Raw genomic sequence first — 17,294 nt, 5'->3', positions numbered from 1 at the left:
CTTATGGGATTGCTGTTTCTTGATGTCTCACTTGCTTTGTCTTCTCTGAAGGCCTGGGGACCTGCTCCTGCTGGTTTGCTGGGGGCTGCCTCGGTGTTCGCACACCTGTGAGGCCTGCATACTGTGCGTGTGTGTGTGGCCCGAGGCCGTGGGCTGTGTGACGACCTTTAACAGGGTGGCCGCTGCTCATCCACCGTGTCTCGGTTCCGTAGGCCCACTGTCGGTTTTGTTTTTTGCAAATTCTATGCAAAACCCCAGGTCTGCCATGCAATTCAGCGCCCCTCGGAGGGTGCCGTCCTCATTGCTCTTTTGATGGCCTTTTCCAGTGCAGGTTACAGAATGCGGCTCCTCCCTGGTGTTCATCTCCATATTGTTACATGTTCCTCGTTCAGTTACACCTAAGCTTTAGCTTGATGAAGGTCTGTCTCCTCATAAATGTAGCACACTTGCAGGCCCAGCGAATACAGGATGTTCTCCGTTTAGGGTCCTTTTTGCACTTTGTTTTAAAGCACTTTGGTTGGGTTATCTGTCAGCAAGGGTTGAGATTGAATCTTTGACACTTGCTGGAAGGGAGAGAAAGTCAGACAAAAATGACCGAGGGAGGGGGGGGGGGGGCTTGGTGTTTATGGGGAGAAACTCTCTTTGCAAACTGCTTTAAAGGTTTATTAGGTGACCTGCTTGGGCAACTGCAATGGGGTCCTCACTTTCTCATGGTGGTGGTTAAATCCAGTGGAGGGTGCTTCCTGCTCTTTGCATGAGGTTTTCTTTTTTTTTTAAGTGTGCAGTGAGGTTCTCAGAAGTAATTGGTTTCTTCAAATTGGAGACGTTGGGGGGGGGAAGTGATTCTGCCAAGCTGCTGACCGTGTCCCAAGCACTTCTCCTTGTGAACGACACCCACCACCCCCACACATGCTCGCTCACAAGCAAATGTATAAAGCTCACTGTCCCCCACCTTTCGCTTTACAGTGTTTTACTCTCTTCCTTATTGTTCGTGGTGGGTTTTCACTTTCACTATTGTTTGGTATGTAACTTGCTGTGTGGTATGGGGTCAAAGGTTCAGGAGTGCTGTAAGGCTGTGCAGTGGCCTCCTCGTTTTTGTGGGTTCCCTGTAAGTGCTCCATCTGCTGAGTGGGGACTCGTATCCCAAATGCAACTGTCCCCATTGTGGCTCTAATCACCTCAGCCGCGGTTGAGTAGTTATTATGGATGGATGGATGTCCACAAGAGACTGAAGATGGAGGACTAGCGTGGCAGTGTAGACCACAAATTGCTGGGTTCCTTCTTCAGTCACTTGAAAACAGAATCAACATGAAGGTACAACTTGATCTACATTTCAAGTCTGACATGGGGAAGATGTCATTTAAAATAGCCGCCCCATTTTAAAATCTCAAAGCATTATGTTTCTCATTAGGGGCTGTGTCGAAATGGGTCAGTGCCATATTAAATCATAAGGTCTCTGGAGTCCTAAAATGAAAAGACCGGAAACTTCCAGAAAGGTCCAGAAAAATCTGTTCTCCATTCTTATCGGGAAGTTAAATGAGCGGCGTGTTCACGCTGAGCCTGTGAGGCTGTAGCCGCCAGTGTACCTGCCTTGGCTTGCAGACCCACTCTGCTGCGCCGCGGTCAGCGTGGTTGTGGTTTCCGGCTGGTCGGTTACCTGGCGCGGTGCAGTAATGACATTTCGGAGGATAGGTAAGGCTGTGCTTCCGAGGCATCTGGCGTACACAGGCTGTAACCGGCGTCTGTCATATGCGTCAGCCACTTTAGGGGAACCCTACCCAGCGCCAGTGTCCTCCTCGAATATCATAGCGTGGTGGAAATGGTGATGTGCCCTCAGACCTGCGTGGAGGAGCTCTGAAGTTTCTCCTGGTTTCGGGGAGGGGGCAGGGCACTGGGGGGGGGGTGGCTTGATGTCAGGAGGGCACCGGGCATGCGTCACGGGAACGGCGCAGGCATTCACAGGTGTCTTGCGGGAATATTAGCTGGCTGCTCAGGTCATGATTCTCGGTACTGACGTGACACGGACATGGGAGGGAGACTGGAGCTGAAGAGGTAAATGCTGTGAGATCATGGAAATGAGGGACATGTTTATGGAAATTCTGATGACCACTGTCCTCCCATCACAGCATAGCACAATGCCCCCCCCCCCCCCCAAAAAGATTTAATCCAATGGGTGTAAGAGCTTCCCATACACTGCGTCTAGCAGCAGTCCCAGAATCGCGGGGCTCTGTCCTCTTTGGTACCCGGTCAGAGCTGCACGACGCTGCCCTCGGCTGTCGGCTCATTATCCCAGCCTCAGCTGTTGGAGTGAATAAATGGCATCATTCAATTTTGTCATTTAGAAAATGAATTTTGGAATAAAATGAGAAATTGTGACCAGAGCATAAGTAGAGGTATTTGAAATTTCTTCAGTTTCACTATTGCAATTTATGTAAAAGACCAAGAGATTCATCAGGGATTAATCATCCGTATCCCCCAAAGGAGGCTTTGGCATGTGTGGCCCCTGATTATTAAACTTCCCTCTGTAATTGAGCTCCAGATTGCATTGTATTGGTCTGAATGTAGCTCTGTGTCATTTCTGTGGTGTTAACCTGCCTTCAGCTAAAGGGGCATTAAGGGCTCTGCTCTGAATTTTCTGCTGCGTTGTGATGCGTTTGCTCTCCCAAGCAGCCCTCTGTCATGGGTGGCCTGCAGTGTCCCCAGGACCAGGGTGAGCTTTACCCTGTTCAGGTAATTGGTGTTTATCACAGAGCTCCGCCTGTAATACTATAGCTTTAGGACCAGCAACCTTTAGATCTGTGGGTCTGAATGAGAGATGGGGGAGCTTTGTCCTGGGGGGAAGTTGGATACAGTCACGTGATCACCTACTCGTCCTCCCTAACATGCATAGACCGAGGTATTAATTTTGCGTCCTGCCCAGGAAGGGCTGAGTTTCCCTTAACACACCTGGTCAAACACCCCCACCCCCCATGTGTGTAATTAAGCTGCCATCCTCAGAGCTCTACAAACCCTGGCCACTGCCAAACGCGCATAGTGGGGGGTGGTGGGAGGGGGGCAGGTGTCTTCCTTCATGGTTTATTCATGCCATCCCACACTCGCCTGACCTTTCTGGGCCCGGCTCCCGGCCTCTGGCTCTCATAAGAGGGCCTGGCGATGCGCCCCGGGCAAATGAAATATTCAGATGCGCTCTGGGTGCGTCACGCGTCGCCCTTTGGAGCTTGGCTCACTGCCAGCATCTAGCTAACGTGGCACGGTCCTGCTAGGGACGGTCCTCATGCCGGGAGCGTGTGTGTGTCTGTGTCTGTGTGTCTCCCACTCCCCTCCTGTTACATACAGTGGACACTGAGTAGTGAGTGTCAGTAGTTCTGCGGCAGGTCTGTGTCCCCTACGGTGCAGAGGGTCCAGTGGAGAGTGACTCATGCGAGTGTGACTCCTGTCTGGATATCATGTGTTCCTGGATCCTCAGGCGAGATGCCTGGAGCTGATGGTGCTGGAGGAGTGGCTGGGCTTTTTTGAGGCTGTCTGTCCCCTAGTTGCATCTTGCCATTTTTTTTTTTTTCTCTCAGTAAAAACACACATTGTACCGGATTGGTACAGTATCATACTTCACCTGCCATGCCATGGTTTGTGAATGTACCACGGATTTACCTGATCTGTACTACCTGCCCGATTTTGTACCTCGCATGTCTGCACTGGATTATGTTTTTTGACACTGCCCGATCTGTTCGTTCTGCCATTTTATGGCAAATTATATTGTCTATATTAACGGCAAACCTAGAGGGGTTGCTTTGTTTATGGAGACCTGGTTATGATTCTGCTGACCTGAAGAAAATCTGTTTGCTTGTCATTTGAAGTGTTCATTCTGATTTGTCAATTTACAGTTTTTGGATCAACACTATTACCCATGTATCCCATATCTGAAATATTAGCATATATGTCCATCAGTTGAAATTGCTGCTACCCAGTGATGTGGTATTTTGGTATGCTTATAACTTTGGTTCCCTCTGAACTGAACATGGGATATTTATGGTCACCCCACCGTGACTGAGGTACCTAATGAGACCCATAAACATGCACTCAGACACAAGTGCAGGTGCTGTGTAGAACTTTTATCAAACAGCCCAAGAACACAAAGAATCCAAATTTGGAGTATCTGGCTTAATATCCCATTCTGGGATGGTGGAGAATGCTTGCAAATAGTCCCTAAAATGATGCAGTGAAAAATAATGGGATTCGGGTCGTGAAAATGTTGTGAAACGAAGTGGTACAAATTGGCCACATTTGTAAAATTTCATAAAGTATAATGTTGCACATGCATAAGGCACAAATCGGGCATGCACAGCCAGATATTTCACAGAGCAGTTACTGCTGTGTTCCATTACCTCAGAACTGGAAGCTGGGAATGACCTGAGTTAACTGCATTTGTCGGGCCACGGTCTGCACTTCCGGAGGTAATGCCACAAATCTATTAAACCACAGTAAAGGAAGCGTTCACCAACTTTGAAATAAAGTTTAACTCGGGATTTAATTTACCATTTTGAAAACTGTCATGCAATTTTGTGTTTTTAAATGGTGCTTACAGAAGATTTTAGGCTCATTCAGGTCTGGGTATTCTTGACAGTTAATTTCAAATTTGGGAAGGGATCATAATTGACTGGATTGTCATTGTGTGTTAAAGATGGTGACAGGACTTTTTGGTGATCGCCCACACCTACACCTACGGTTGTCACTGGGGAAGGTGGAGGGTAGATGTACATTTGTGGTGTGGTGTAGCAGAACCTTTATGGAAGTGGTTAAGAGATGCTAACATCAGGTAACTGCTCTTATGAAGTAACAATGCCGCTTTAATGCTGTGAACACTGAGGCCCTACGTCGGGCTAGTCGGCTTCTCCGGGTGTCGTATGACATCTAACACGTCGCATGTCTGCTGTCTCCCTGCAGATCACCAGAAGCTGGAGCGCGAGGCCCGCATCTGCCGCCTCCTCAAACACCCCAACATTGGTAAGCCCCGTACCTCCGGGTCCCTGTCACCCTAGGCCACTTAACAAGCCAGTGTAGCGCCACCATGGCCTACAGCTAAATCTGGTTTTGCTGATGTTGAGTTGGCGCACCCTACAGTTGTGGAGGACCAAGCATAATGATTAGTATATATTTATAGCAATAATGAAAAGTGATGTTAAATGGAGTATTATTTCAGCCCTGGGTGTGATGCCAGACAAGGAGCTTGTGTTCCTGGTACCCAGCCAGAGCTGCACGTGCCCAGTAGAAGCTCTGATATCTCCCCGGCTGAGGGGGTGTGGGCTGCTTTGCAATGTAAATGACTGCTCCCCCCCCCTGCCGGGCATGACGTGACGACAGCTCCTTATCTCCCAAGCGCATTCTGACAGACACCCAAAGGTGCATACCTAAGCTGTGGGTGGCTTGTCCCAGCGTGTCTTCCTTTGCAGCGCGCCCCCATCGTGGGATCCGTTGCGTGGTTCTCGCTGTCTGCTGCGGCGCTAAAAGCCATTTCACGCATGGCGTACTGTTACCGATATGGGTGCTGCATGGAAGGATCAGATTAATGAATGAACACATGTACCTTTCTCTGAGCGATTTCACAGGCCGCGGACACGTTTACCGTGGCATGCCACCAGGTTTCAGCCAGCCTCTAATTTGCAGAGCCCCCCCAGGCCCACCCTGCCCCGCCCCCATTTGTCCAGGGCTCCTGTTGATTGGATGGATATCCAGCAGAACGAGCCTGATTGGAGGCTGGGGCTGAGCTGGACTTGAGCAGAGTAGAATCCAAGCCCTGCTCCTCCGCGTCGCTGGTTTTCTGACTAGCTGCTCTTAATTAGGCTTGATCAAGCTCTTGATTGAGTCATTTAAATTCTAAAGATGCTAATTAACGCAATTGGTCGAACCTGATTTCTTGCTGCAGTTTCCTTGATTAGACCACACTGATCATGGGAAAATAGTGACTTTTCTTTATTTGCAGTTTTTCCAGTGTATGACTGATTACTGCTTTGTAGTTCTTAACTAGTCCTGATTAAAAAAAATTGTGTTCTGTTTCACAAATGATCAAAGCTGCCTACCACTGTTTCGTGAAAAGGGTCGATTGTGTGATTTGCGTTGGTGCGTTTTGCTTGGCAATGCCAGGCCTGGCTGCCTTGTCCCTTTTGCCATTTAGCCTTCCGGCCCCTCTGTTGTGCTCTTGCGCCCCCCTAAGGCCAGCAGATGCCCTCTGCACTGCTCCCCAATGTGGCCCATTCTGTTGCTCTCAGAAGCCCTTTGTTGAGTCTGCTGCCAGGACAGGAGCTGAAGCTCAAAATCCATCGTCTTCCTCTCAAGTCAAGGGTCAGAGAGGGTCCTCCATGCTGCTCTCCTGATACAGTTCTCCTCTGTCTTCATGCACTGAACTGTGACCATCAATCCCCCTCCCCCTGTGGAGTGTGCTTTTTGTCAGTGTGGGTACTTGTTTTCATCTGTAGCAAAATGAAAATAACACATTTCACTTCCTCCAGAAGACGAACATGTTTCAGATGTTTGTGGTATGTTCTGGAAGTGTGGTCACAGTGTCCCTCCTGCCTCTTTCTGGGGGAGTCTGAGCCCGCCGTTAATTAAGTATTCTATCCTTCGTGTTTGTGTGTCTGCGGTGGGGCCGGTTCCTACTGCTTTAAGGTTGCTATGGTAGCTTCAGCAGCTGTCTGTCACAGTGCTGCTGAAGATGGAGGGGGAATCCTGTGGAGGGAATTCACTCTCTACCCCGTCACACCTTCTCATCCCGTGAAAACAGAACTCTGTCATCCAGTGTCGGCTTCAGTGAATCTTTTATTAAAAACGCGTTTAACATTAGCTCTGCGGGTCGACGGCGTCTGATGTGTGATGCGGGCGCGAGGCAGACCGAGGCGGGTCGGTGGGGGCCGGCACCTCCGTCAGCGGCCGTGGACATGGGTGGCGGTCCTGCATATGTATTATTCATGTGGCCGTTTGATGGGCGTAAAGTGAGACGTTAATCTGGGAACAGGCGCGGTGTTAGCGGCTCGTATGAGGCGAGGTTGGCGAGCGTGAAGGCCAGCTGTGAGCACGGCCCTGTCAGGGTGTCCCGACTTCCTGCCTGTCAGTCAATCCCCCCCCCGTGTAATCACACCCTCCTTGTGAAATGGCCGTGTCCAAGAGGTCACACTCATATCTGCATTGCCCATTTCCTACTCTTTTTAATTTAATCCTATTAGACTGTGTGCATGTAACTGTAACTCCCCCCGACTGCCCTTCCCCCGCAGTCAGTAATGGAGGTCAGGCAGTGTTATAAGCAGGATCCCCCCCTCCGCCGTCGGCCGCCTCGCCTCTAACCGTCTCCCTTCTCCTTTGCCGCAGTGAGACTCCATGACAGTATATCAGAGGAGGGATTCCACTATCTAGTCTTCGACTTGTAAGTATCTGGGTTTCTTTTTTCTCTCTCTACACACACACCCCACACACACAGTAAAATCCCATTATAATGGACTTCAAGGGACCTGGCAAAACAGTCCGTTATATCCAGAGTTGCTGTATGCCCAGAACACAACAACAGGACACCATTTACTCATGCCACACCTCAGACGACACACTTGTGGTATAGATCATTATTTTGTACATGTACTAATCCAACTTTACCTGACCAGATGCGTGACTATTAATAATCCCGACTACGTATCACGATATCACCAGCATGCCAAGCGCCTTGCAGGCGGAGCTGCATGTCCGTTATAGCCAAACAAAACTACAGCTAAAAGCAGTCCTACCAAATTGTTTGTCCGTTATATGCGAGTCCGCTATACCCAATGCTTTTTCCGCATGCCAGGACCAGCGGACCTCGTCCGTTATAATGGAGTCGCTGATAATGGAATATCAGCTATAACAGCATTTTACTGTACATATAAAATGTAATACAATATATTGTCTAATCTTTTTCATCAAGCACCTTTTCATCTTTACCCACTGGTTTGTGTTAGGTATTCGATAATATCATTTATTTAATAGTTTTTGTAGTAAAAATATAAATGGATATAGTAATCTGTCATGAGAACTTTTACAAATTTACATAATGTAACCCTGTGTAATGTCATAGCAATGCCAAAGTACTGCTGTGGCGAGATGAGGGTGAGCTCAGTAAACACGGTGGTGTTTGTGAGCAGGGCTTCTCGGCAGTCGGCCCCGGCTGGAGCTGGGGCGAGGCTGTCAGACGGCTGCTGGCTCTGTGCGTTAAGGTGAAACCCGGTGTTAAGGTGAAACCCGAGCGTGTCCATCCTGTGGGAAGGCCTGCGGGACGCTCCTGGCCGCACTCCAACCGCCGGCGCTTGGAGGCCATGAATTGTGGGAAGTGAGGAGGCACGTCACGGATAAACAGCTCTAATCATTTTCCCATGCTTAGTGTAGCTCGTCCATTTAATACCCCCAGAGCCGGGTCACAGGAAGCTGGCCGTGCTGCAGGTTGTTTAACCCCGCATGAAACACAATGGAAGTGGCGAAACGGGACGGGCCGTGACTTCTGGACGCATTTGGCAGGAAATACTTGTTGATGCCATTCAGCTGCTCCTTCATTCAGAGCCTGGTAACTAGAGGATGAACCCATCTGAGTTCAGACCCTTGCGGGCTGTTTGATCGCGACTCACTGGTTTGAGTCCCAGGAGCCCTCCTTCAGCCGTATCCTTGAACATGGTTTCACATGAATTGCCCAATAAATGTAAATAGTAGTAGTAAAAGGGTGATGTCAATCTCCCGCTCCCTGTGATGGAGAAGAATGATGAAGAACGATGGCCAGCTTCAGTGAGTCCTCATCCTCATCTCTGAAGGTGTCCCACGACTGTTTCTGCCAGCAAAAGGGGCTTAGTGATAGTAAACGAAGCACCTGATATTGCGGTAAGGTGGTAATGTGCCGATTCGCAGCGGTGTGCCGTGTGGGACTGTCTAGGCTCTGCAGCAGATGTGATGCCCACTTGTCGCAGGGAAACCTCCCGCCCCCCTCCTCCCCGTCGCTCCAGTCTCACCACCTGCTCCATGAATAAATTAAAATGCATTTCGATGACACGTGCGTAGTTGGCGACCTCTCGTACGCAATCTGTCAGTTTGCCAACAAGCGAGGCTTCTCTACCTGGTAACGAATTTGTGTGCTGATAACCTGATCAGTCTTTTTCTGTTTCTTTGTAATTAAGGTTTAATGATGGTCATGGCTGGCCGCCTGCCATTTTTGATTATGTCATTCAGCCTGTGAGATGCACCTGGTCTGGTTTGAAGGCTCCAAAGTGCACAGCAAAACTACAGGTCTCTGCCCCTCCCGCAACCTCATCTTCTGGTGGTCTGAAACAAGCCGCAGGCCCCCTTCCCCAGCATTTTAAGCTGTACTCTGGTGGTAACAGATTCTAGGTCTCCCTATCTGGCTCTCCCCCAAACGTCTCCTTGCCTTGATCGTGTGCTGGTCTCTCCTCATTGGCCCCCATCACTGTCACTCTGGTAATGGGAATGCTGCCAGTGACTAAGGAGTGTTTCATTAGTAACCATACAATGACATTTCAGGTTACATTAAACAAAGCTCTCTAGTTTTGCACTCACTCTCTGCTTCTTCCAAAATTATCTGTCGGTATGTGGTTTCCTTTGGGGTTCTGGCTGGCAGCCTCAGCCGATAGTGTGACTGCAGTTTTGGGAAGACTTTCGGCTGCTATGCCATGCAGAGATCGATATTGCTTAAAAAAGAATCTGCCTCAGTGTCTCCCTTTCACCTCCCTGAGCACAGGGCTTAATTCCAGCGTGTCTCTTGCTTTGCTGTTGGAATAGACATCAGGTCCAATTTATTTTAATCACAGCCTTTAATATCATGCTGTCTTCAACCCCCCCCAAGGCAAATCGGGAAGCTTTTGCTTCATTCACCCACATAAAGCCACCAGGAATAATTCTGATAGAGAAAATGGGCAAAGCCGGTCTGTAAATCAAGCTTTCCCCTGTGATCAGCAGATAAAAATAGCCTGTTTTTATCTTGTGGCTCTGTAGCTTAACATGTTGCTCAATTCAGTATATTCAGTTGGAATATTGGAGCTGAAATCTGTGTCTGGGAATGGCTGCGCTGGCCTGAGTTGTACAGCTCTGTGCTTTAGTAGATGGGATAATGTCATGTGTTCCCTATCTTGCGGGTGAATGCATAATAACTGGACCGAGGACTGAGTCATGTGGAACTCCAGCTAAAATAGCTGCCAGGCCCTCTGTCATTCATTAGGTAGGACGACATCCTTCTATAAATATGCTGCTTATGAGGTATAGATGGATGTGCTGTCAGAACAGGTAGGCTGAGTGAGTCACTGCAGAGTTGGCCACTTAAATGGCAATGTTTGTTTGCAGAAACCCAGAGTACTGGCCAGGTAGCACTGACTCAGTCTGCAGCGGCCCTGAGGAGAGGGCTGTTATCCCCCACAGATGCTCGATTGTAGTGCTATCAACAGAGGCTAACTGTTAGCTAATGGCAGCACTTAAGCCTGGACTAAAATAACTAGACTTTTTTTTTTCTTTTCCTTTCCATTCCTGGGTCTCTCCAAGAATAATAAGGGTTGCTGTAGGCCATGGTAACAGCCATGTCTCTGGATGTGCTGGAGGGGAATGCTGTGGCCTTCAAGGGCTCCTGGTAGTTGGACATAAACCTTCTCCTGGGCTTGTTTTTCTTGGTTGTCAAATGTGTTTCCCCAGCTGATGTTTGTATTGTGTAAGTTTTGAGTCATGGGTTACCAGCATAACTGTTGTACTTAGCCAGATCGTTTCCAGCCATGTGTCATCGAGTCAATGAAGTATGAGTGCCAGTTGTCCCTCTCCTGAAGAGCTTCAGTGGCATTCTATGTAGTTTTTGATGTTTGTGGCCCAGGGTAAATGTGCTCCTTCCGTCTCCTGTCCCAGGGTCACTGGAGGGGAGCTGTTCGAGGACATTGTGGCCCGGGAGTACTACAGCGAAGCAGACGCCAGGTCGGTACCACTCTGCTTTGGGCCCGCAGTTTCCCCTGCAGCGTCCTTCTGTGTTTTGGATATGCTAATTTCAGCCCCTAACAAAGTCCATGGAGGTGTGCTGGCTGTGGCCTGCTCCCCCCCGAGACCGCAGTACTTGCCCCTAAATGTTTCTGTAGACTTTCCAGGTGTTCCTTTAGCCCCAATGCTAGAAAGACACCCAGCCTAGCAGAAGCTCAGTATCTCCACAAGCTTGGTGATGCGTGTGAACAGTTACAATATCGAGGGGTACAGAGGATAAACCTATGACTCACGCAGCACTAGGTTAGGGCACAGGTAGCAGTGTTAAATTCCAGCCAGCTTCTCACAGATGGGCCACATCTGTAATATTCTGTGTAATATATTATCTTGTTTGTTGAGAGCTCATTGAATGTTCATCCGCAAGTCTGACGCACGTGACTTTCTGGAACGCTTTTAATCTGCTCTCTGTTCTCTGCTTTCTGATCTTCAGATGGTTACTAATGTCTGTCACCCTGCTTGTTGCTTTCTGCGTTTAATGTTTTTGGAGCCGTACATTTTGAACTGTACCTTTTTGGCTTCTGTTGTAACAGTGATGGGTATTCGGAAGGTATCGTGACTGCGGTTGGCTTTTGTTTGTGGAACCCAGAGTAATGTCTGAGCTGCTAAAAATAGCTCCCTCCAGCTTCTCTCTGACATATAAGACCCAGAGCAGAGGTTTACTTTTACAATATGCAGTAAGTGTCCCTTGGACAGATCACCTAATGCTTGCCGTAAAACCATTATTTACACGTCCTCCTCTTGTTTCAAAGCAGCTAATCTTACATACTTATAACTGTAGAGTAACTTTCCCACCTCACTCTTGCAGTCTTTAATTCCTAAATCAGTTTCTATAAATGTAACGCTTTACATTAAGTGCACCTTCATAATGCATTCATAGAACATTCATAAGCAGCATGCAAGTACACCTTAACATCCTAACATCCCTTAACAGCTATAATATACATTAATAAAAAACATTATATAATAATAATAACAAACATAATTATATAATCATGTAATGTTTGTTATTAATGTATATTTAAAGCTGTTAAGGGATGTTAGGTTGGTAAGGTATGCATAAACGATGTTTATGAATGTTTTATGAATACTTAATGAATACATTATGAAGGGGTACTTAACGTTTTATGAATGCAATGTAAAAACATTATGAAGGTGCAGTTAATGTAAAGTGTTACCCTATAGAATATTTGGTAACACTTTATATGAATACATTATGAAGGTGTAGTTAATTATGCATTCATACAACTTTTATAAGCAGCATGTGAGTATCGTAACTTTATATACATTAATAAGCATTATATGTTTTACTATTGATGTACAATAAATCTGTTAAGGTATGTTAGGATGATCACATGCTGCTTATAAATGTTTTATGGATGCATAATGAAGCCATTATGAAGGTGCAGATATTTTTTAAGTTTACCTTTGTCAGATTTAAGTGAATCCGCTAGCATCTTTGCTTTAGGTATTCCTTGTTCTCCTGTCTGCTTTCGGGGGCACTCGCAGACCCTGGATGCTGTAATTGGGACACCACTCACAGGAGCCCGGCTGTGCTGCCAGTACGGGGCAGTGCTTGACCGGGTCAGTCGTCTCTGCCCCCGCTGATGTGACGGAGTAGCCAGTGACCACTGTGTGTAGCGTATCCGTGCCCTGCAGATCCAGGCAGGCCGACGGGGTACACTGTAACTGGCAAGCGCCCATGTGGTTCTGTGCTCTCATGATGACGGCCGTCCAGGTGCGGCGTGTTGGTGCAGCAGCATGAAATAGGGGCGGAGTGGCAGGTGGCCCTCAGCCGGCCGCAGCCTGTCGTTAGGATGCACCTCCTCTGCCGTATGATCTCTGCAGGATAACCGTAGCGATACCCATCCTTGTTTTTTCCACCAGTCTGCTGTTACTGAATGGAATCGTCTGCCCTGTTAAAGCTCTGTTTGAGGCTCCCTGGATGAATTTGGCACCTGTGTTTTGTGTATATTTCTCCATCTTTGCTGTACCTGAATTGTTCTCTCTCTCTCTCCCTCCCCTGCTTCGCTCTGTCTCTCCCACTCACTGTATTCCAGCTGCTGTTGAATCTGGATCTTGTGTGTGTTTTTTGTTTGTTTTTCCGCCCGCCCGTACATTCGTTTGTTTCTGCTGTACCTCTGAATTGTTCTCTCCCCTGCCTCTCGCTCTGTCTCTTCCAGTCACTGTATTCAGCAGATACTAGAAAGTGTTAATCATTGTCACCTAAATGGCATAGTACACAGGGACCTGAAGGTCAGTATACATGCATAGATCTGATTAACACCCACTCACCTACCCCACCCCACCCCCCCGCACCACCCCACTCAGCCAGGGGCTCAGCGGTTTGCCCCAGAGAGGGTGGGGGGAGTGTCTTCACCTCTCCCTCCCTCTTTGTAGCCCAGGTGACATGCATGTGACATCCAGCCGGTCCGCCTGATGCGAGAGCGGTCTCCAGGGGTGGGGTTTCGGGTGCCGTGGGTGGGAGGCGGTTTTGAGGCAGAGGAGGGGCTTAGAACATGTAACACCCCCTGGAGCTGCCTTCCTCGCCCAGCTCCCCCACCGCCTACCCCCACGGGCCGAGCTCGCTGCCGCTCCTGGACTGAACACCACTTCTGTTTTGAGACCGGGGGCGGGTGCTGGTATTGGCATGGTAACTGGCACACCCTATACAGCTTTAGTGTGATCGGACAGGATGCCCCCCCCCCCCCCCCAATTAACCAGTCAGCAGTTATCAGTGCAGCTCTATAAGCCGAGGTTTGGTGCTAAACCAGCAGAAAGCTCACTAATATGGAGACTTCTACTGGAGAGCAAGGGAAGATGGTATTCCCAACTAGCAACCCCCCCCCCCCCCAACCAAATGGGCCACCAGGTCACCTGCCATCGGCATAGTGCCCCCTGCAGCACCCCCCGGTCTCAATGAGGATGCACAGAGTGAGTGTGAGCTTGTCACTAACACGCGCCCCCTGGTGTTTGCATGCAGTCATTGCATTCAGCAGATCCTTGAGGCCGTGCTCCACTGTCACCAGATGGGCGTGGTCCACCGGGACCTGAAGGTAAGAACCACACAGGAACCGCAGTAGAACCTCTGCCGCTCTGTATTTGTGGGGTATGGGGCTGCTTATGCTGGGCTCCGTTCTCGCTGGACCCTGGCTGTTAGGGCACTGATAGCCTGTTGGGTTTAGCACGAGCCTGGATGTATGGCTCGGAGCACGAGCACGAGCCTGAGCCTGAGCGCTGTGTATCTGCACTTGGGAGGAGGCCCAGCAGAGTGCTGAGCAGACGCCCGGGATTCGTGGTCAGATGGCCGGCCGGCCGGACGCACCGTCACGCCTCCACACGCTGATGTAATGCGAGCCGGCTTCTGCCAACGTGGCACTCTGCCGGCAGCACCCACGCAGCCCCGCGCAGCCCCGCATAGTGCCCTCGCAGCCCTGTTCCCGCAGCCCTGCTCCCGCATTTGCCATCCAAATGAGGCCGGCCCAGTAGCAGCGAGCAACAGGCAGGCGCTTTGCATCTGTACCTGCGCTCTGTTGGGTGGGGATCCCTCTGTTGTCATGGCGACTTGCAAAGAGAAAGCAAACCCTTGCCAAAAAGAGCAGATTTTTAAAAAGGGGGGGTGGAGTATTTCTGGCAGGGTCTCCAGGTGTGCTGATGATGCCACCTCTACACATCAAGCCCTAATGCTCTCCGTGTGCATGGAGTGTTAGTTTAGTGATCAAACCAAGGATGTAATGCTGGTCTGCCAGGGCATGGTGCTGTGCTCTGTTCAGTGGACAGGGGGCGCTGTTTGCCCCTTGTCTCCAGGGCGTGCCGCTCTGGGCCTGAGCCAGGCCGCCGGGAGCCAGAGCAGCTCTTTGTTTTGGCAGTGCTCCCCGTCCCAGCGGGTGTTGCCGGTTTGAGTCGCTCTGTGGCGTGGGGCGGGTTGTGGGGGCGGCGGGTTGTGGGGGCGGCCGCCACGTCCCAGCGCGAGCAGACGCTGATGGGCGCCCCAGTCACACCTCACACACCGCCTGAGTCACTCTGGTTAAAAAAAAAAAAAAAGATGCATATTGCGCTGGGGGTAATTGCGGCAGTTTGTGAGTCACTGCAGCAGTGTGATGGATTAACACGCCGCCCAGGGGGGTCCGAGGTGGGCTCCCGGAAACCGGCCTCCCACCAGTGAGATTTGCTCTTCAGAAAGTGGCTTTTCGTAACCGTGACTGGCCTGTTCGGGCCGCTGTGAGCCCTCCTTCGGGGAATTTTCTCAGTTTATGAAAAGCGTCTCTGTTGTGAATTTTTCCCGAGTTAGTTGGCTGTTCGGGGTGGTGGGTGTCCTGTGCAGAGCTTCCCGAGAGGTATCCAGTGTCCAGCCCCGCCCTGGGGGGCACCCTGTCAGAGGCGGGGGCAGCACCGAGAGCAGATAACTTAAGGACACCACGTTGGGTATTTTGTTACCATATGAGAAATTCATTCCATTTTCTACTTTTTGTTTTGGTCCTTTTCCCACTGTTAAAGTGATGGATACATGTATTTGTCGCATAAGTAAAGCGGTTACTATTTGTAAAAAATGCTTTTTAAGCTATTAAGCGTGATGGTCTGCACATTTCCTGGGAAATATTTAATGGTAAATAAGCAAAGTGGACCTTGGTTCATGTAGTTATGCATGGAAAGGCCTAAAAGAAACTGCTTTTGAAATGTCAGCAAATACATTATTCATTTTAACATGCCTCTTTTTTTTTTTTTTTTTGTTCCTCTAGCTTGATTGAGCATGCATAATTGGACTCCTCCCACCGTGACTGACAGGGCTCTGAACCAATCATTCAGAAAACTGCCATCTGACAGCTCGTTTAATTGGATGCCCTTAGAGCCACAGCAGAATGCAATCTTATCACGGAACAATCTGTTCCTCCCAAATGCTAAATGATTCTTAAAGTACTAACACGCATAAGCTTTAGCCACGGAAGGTGGGCGGGGCCGGCTGCCAGCATGTGCCTGCACCCGATGGCGCATGTCCTCGACCTCCCCCTGAAACCTGACCTCACACCCTCGCCGGGAGCGAGTCGCACATCCCCTGGATGTGACGCGGGGCTCCAGGGCCGCGCTCTATGGACGAGGAACGCTGACACTGTCCCAAACTCTTTTTGTCTTTGAATCGAAGCCGGAGAATTTGCTTTTAGCCAGCAAACTGAAGGGGGCAGCGGTGAAGCTGGCCGACTTTGGCCTGGCCATCGAGGTCCAGGGGGATCAGCAGGCTTGGTTTGGTGAGTATCGACATCTACACTTCTGAAGTGTGTGTGTGTGTGTGTGTGTGTGTGTGTGTGTGTCTGTGTGTGTGTGTGTGTGTGTGTGTGTGAGATTCAGTCCCAGTGATTACTCGCTCCCTTGCAGGTTTTGCTGGCACCCCGGGTTACCTGTCTCCCGAGGTCCTGAGGAAGGACCCTTATGGGAAGCCTGTGGACATGTGGGCCTGCGGTAAGCACCAGCCTGCCCGCTTCCGTGCCTGACACCGTGCTCTGCTCCGATATCGCTTGTCCCAAATACATATCTTGGCTTCCCGTACATCTAGGTTGCTACCGCGGGTAAATCCCCCTGCCGTTGACATGGTTACCGCCTGCCGCCCCACTCTCCATCGGCCTCTTTTATCTCCCCAGGTGTGATTCTCTACATCCTATTGGTGGGCTACCCACCCTTCTGGGACGAGGACCAGCACAGGCTCTACCAGCAGATCAAGGCTGGAGCCTACGATGTGAGTGCCCCCCCCCCACGGAGGCTGGAGTAGTCAGTGTTGATGGGAGTTGGCCATAGTTACATGGATCCACTGCCAGGGAGCCTTCATCCTCAGAGGGGCCCTGTGACTGCATGTGATTGTTTTAAGCCTTTTGGTGCTGTGCTCCCCTTGTCCTGTACAGAGTCCCATTTGGCAGGGGGTCTGTCAGACTGGAGGTGCCCCCTCCATGTTTAGTGACACTGCCGTTTCTGCCTCAGCTGTTATTAGCTTCCCATAATGACTCCTTCCCGCTCCCCATCTTCAGCCGTGTTCCTTCACCTTCACATACTCCTGATAATTTGCCTTTCCCTCCCCTCGTATGTCTTCCCCTGGCTCACTGCGGAATCCTGCTTTATGTCCCTCACAGCCCCCCTTGCTTGCCCCCCTTCTCTGGTTACTCCTTGCTCTGGATGTCCCCCCCTCGTGTGCCACTGTCCACCTTTCCTTGGTCACACAGTGACTCCGGACATCTCTCACAGTCCCCCCTACGTGCCCCCCCCCCCCCCCCTTGCTGTATGGGGGCTTG

General features: G+C 49.9%; 1 protein-coding gene across 12 annotated transcripts in view; it reads left to right on the top strand.

The window, feature by feature from the left end:
• The window catches only part of camk2d1 (calcium/calmodulin-dependent protein kinase (CaM kinase) II delta 1), a 50,206-nt gene that overhangs the window by 18,570 nt on the left and 14,342 nt on the right, over positions 1-17,294 (top strand). For 6 of the 12 annotated variants that reach the window (XM_023825381.2, XM_023825383.2, XM_023825389.2 and 3 more), the window contains exons 3-9: positions 4,942-5,001; positions 7,357-7,411; positions 10,897-10,962; positions 13,203-13,275; positions 16,160-16,262; positions 16,390-16,473; positions 16,653-16,747. In XM_023825381.2, the coding sequence (XP_023681149.1) occupies positions 4,942-5,001; positions 7,357-7,411; positions 10,897-10,962; positions 13,203-13,275; positions 16,160-16,262; positions 16,390-16,473; positions 16,653-16,747 (536 nt within the window). Of the gene's footprint in view, positions 1-4,941; positions 5,002-7,356; positions 7,412-10,896; positions 10,963-13,202; positions 13,276-14,002; positions 14,076-16,159; positions 16,263-16,389; positions 16,474-16,652; positions 16,748-17,294 lie in introns of all 12 variants that reach the window. The other 6 variants (XM_023825380.2, XM_023825386.2, XM_023825382.2 and 3 more) reach the window with 1 other exon arrangement.

The sequence above is a fragment of the Paramormyrops kingsleyae genome, chromosome 12, assembly GCF_048594095.1.
Source record: "Paramormyrops kingsleyae isolate MSU_618 chromosome 12, PKINGS_0.4, whole genome shotgun sequence".
Taxonomy (NCBI): Eukaryota; Metazoa; Chordata; class Actinopteri; order Osteoglossiformes; family Mormyridae; genus Paramormyrops; species Paramormyrops kingsleyae.
The sequence above is the reverse complement of the archived record's forward strand: the minus strand, read 5'-3'. Positions and strand labels throughout refer to the sequence as shown.